The following is a 3,269-nucleotide window of genomic DNA, read 5'->3' as shown; positions in this document are numbered from 1 at the left end:
AGGAGCATGTACACTGGTACAGATAAGAGCTCAGGACACAAGGAATCCAGGTCAGATAAACCCTGCAGGAACAGAAATGGGAATAGCGATACCAGGAGGGTAGGAGGAAAGTGGGGAGAGGGGAGGAAGGGGGAGCTGATCTCAATAACTGACGCATAAGGAAACCACCCCCTACTGGGGGATGAATAACAGAAACCATGGGGAAGCAATCAGTGTAAGATATGAAAATAATCAAATTTATAATTTATTAAGGGGTCATGGGGGCGGGGGTGGTGGTAAAAAGAGGGCTCAAGCAGAAAGAAAATGTTTTGAAAATGATGATGACAACATATGTACAAATGTGCTTGATACAGTCGATGTATGAATTGTTATAAGAGCTGTAAGAGTCCCCAATAAAATGATTTTTTTAAAAACATAGCCCTGTTCCATTGAAATTGACTAGATACAAAATAAAAATTCTGAAGCTGTTTGTGAAGTAGGAGACATTGTAGTTAGGGGAAAGCACTGTGAAGGACCCTGTCTGTTTGCGATGAAAAAGGAAAGAGGCATCATTTCCAAAAAGCCAACGGTGGGGATTCAGAATGATAGTTTGTAGAAATTGGAGGTAACTAAAAGCAATCATGGACTAGATGTTGCTGAGATACAGATGATACAACGACCACTTGTGCTGCCCCTCAGCACAAGGTAGTTTGGGAGTTCCTGGAGGAGAGACTCTCAGACATCCCTGGGAGAACTTAGAGGGTGCCCATAATGACTGCACCCTTCCTTCTGGGCATTAAAACATTGGGAGGGAAAGGCAAACCAAGAAGCAATAGCATGCAGTGGGGGAAAGATATAAAGAGTGTACCAAAAGAGACCACTTTCCCACTACAGATCCCTGAGCTGCAGGGCAGACCTTTATTTTGAAGTGCATGTCAGGGATTAGGGATATTACATATGCAGGATGTTCCAATTGGCACTTTCATTTAGAATGGATGAGACTGTTCTTTTCCTTCAAAGCTTAAAGCAATTATAACAAACTTCCTAGTAATTAAAAAAAAGTTATTAACGTTTTACATACATACAGAGAATGCACAAGCATTAAATTATACTTTTATGAAATGTCACAAAATGATTGCATCTATGTAACCACCCCTCAGGTCAGGAAATATTATATTTATAGGATACAGAGTCTCTACATTCTACTTGCTTCTCCCAACAGAAGGAAGTCAATCACCTGTTTCTAACACATGGTCAAAATTTCCTATATATAAAGAAAATAATGTAACATATACCTTTATGCATCTGTTGTTGTTTTTTTTAACTTACTGTAATCTGTGAGACTCGTGCATGCTGTTGTACATAGCAACACTTCATTAATTTTCTTAGCTCTGTCGTAACTGATCTGGGAGCCTTGGTGGTGTAGTAGCTGTGCATCGGGCTGCCACCCACGAGGTCACCAGTTTGCAACCACCAGCTGCTCCAAGGGAGAAGATTGGGCTCTATACTCTCATAAAGAGTTACCCACTGGGTCAGTTCTATCCTGTACTGTAGCGACTCTATGAGTCAGAATTAACTTGATGACAGTAGGTATAACAACTCATTATCTAACTATTGTTGCTAGGTGAGTGTGGGTTCAGCTTCATGGCGACCCTATGCACAACAGAATGCAACACCACCCAGTCCTGCATCATCCTCACAATTGTTATGTGTTTGAGCTCACTGTCACAGCCACGGAGTTACTTCATCTTGTCAGTTCATATCATGGAGCGCCTAACTCTCTTAGCTTCCTCTGCACTTTACTAGGCATGATGTCCTTCTCTGGGGATTGTTAACATGTCCAAGTAAGTGCATGAGAGGAAGTCTCAGCATCCTTGCCTCTAAGGAGCATTCCGGTTGTACTTCTTCCAAGATGGAAGCTTGTTCTTTGGGAGTCCATGGTGCTTTTAATATGGCTCACCTAGTTCAAATGTGTCAATGTTTCTTCAGTCTTCTTTATTCAGCATCCAACTTCCATATCCATATGAGGCAACTGAAAACACTAAGGCTTGTGTTAGGTGTACCTTAGTCCTCAAAGTAATATCCTCATTTTTCGTTACTTGTATTGAGGTATTGTGCAGCAGATTCACCCAATGAAATATGTCTACATATTTGGACTTTGGACTTTTTTTTCTCCTTTAAGAGTTATTACTCTAATAATTCTATCTACATTCCTGTACACATTGTAATGCAGATGTAGATACCACCTACATATTTTAGTTAAATATGCTTTAGGCCCTTTAGTGGCAAACATATATAGTTTTGTCTTGACTGCTGGTTGAATCCAGGCGGTGGTGTCATGACAGAAGGGCCAGGTGATCAGCTTCATGAAGATTACAGCCCAGAAAGCCCTGGGAAGAACGTCTACTCTGGAGCGGCCATAAGTCGGAATCGCCTCAGTGGCAACAACCTATAAAAGAGCACTTCGTATAATTAGAAGACACAAATGTCCAACTTTAGAATATATTGCCAAACGAGTTTCCAACGTAATTGCCCCAATTGATACCCCCTGTAGCAGTCTGCGTTTAGTTGCTCTACACCGTTACTTGTGCTCCACACCGTTACTCTTTTCCATTTAGCTAGTCCAATAGATGTGTACTAGTATTTTAGGGCGTACTGTAGTAAAATTTTGTAAAATTCTTGTTCAATGTCCTCGACCATTTTTATTGGATTATTTATTTCTTATCTAGTTGCAAGAATTTTTATGTTATTGACATAACACTTTTTGTCTATGAGTAGCGGCATTCTTCTGTGAATGCTATGGCTACCTTTCCCCACTATTACTGTATCTTTTGATGAATATAAACAAGTTGGATATTATCACTTTTTCCTTGTGTGCAGTATCTTTTTAATTTTTTAATCCTACTTAGGAAATCATTTAATTTTCCAAATTTGTTCTAGAAGCTTTATTGTTTTCAGACTAGAGCTAAAATCTACACGATTTAAGATTTTATGTATGGTGTAAGTACATTTTTTTTGGTATGGTGTGAGTACATTTTTCACTCTAGCTTTAACTTCTTCTTGGCTGAAAGTGCATTTCCATCAAGGAAATGAGCCTGTTAATACAAATGAACATGTCTGTGAAACTATGGGATTTGTCAAAGATATTTCATGCTAAGAGGAGGGAGCTCCAACAAGACACATTAGAAAGTCCTCATTTGGTGTGGCAAAGAAAGCTGATGGTACCTGGCTATGAAAAGGTATAGCGTCTGGGGTCTTAAAGGCTTGAAGGTAAACAAGCGGCCATCTAG

At 39.8% G+C, this 3,269-nt stretch overlaps 1 protein-coding gene across 1 annotated transcript in view; it reads right to left on the bottom strand.

Moving 5' to 3' along the window:
- Positions 1 to 965: 965 nt before the first annotated feature.
- LOC123521526 overlaps positions 966 to 3,269 on the bottom strand; it is a gene marked incomplete at its 5' end in the record, with an annotated part of 15,682 nt that continues 13,378 nt past the window's right edge. The window contains 1 exon segment of the mRNA XM_045288653.1: positions 966 to 1,023. Within this exon segment, the coding sequence (XP_045144588.1) occupies positions 966 to 1,023 (58 nt within the window).

This window comes from Echinops telfairi, unplaced genomic scaffold (genome assembly GCF_000313985.2).
Source record: "Echinops telfairi isolate 266 unplaced genomic scaffold, ASM31398v2 ScPeMD7_23;HRSCAF=83, whole genome shotgun sequence".
Taxonomy (NCBI): Eukaryota; Metazoa; Chordata; class Mammalia; order Afrosoricida; family Tenrecidae; genus Echinops; species Echinops telfairi.
This window is presented reverse-complemented; position numbering and strand designations above follow the sequence as displayed.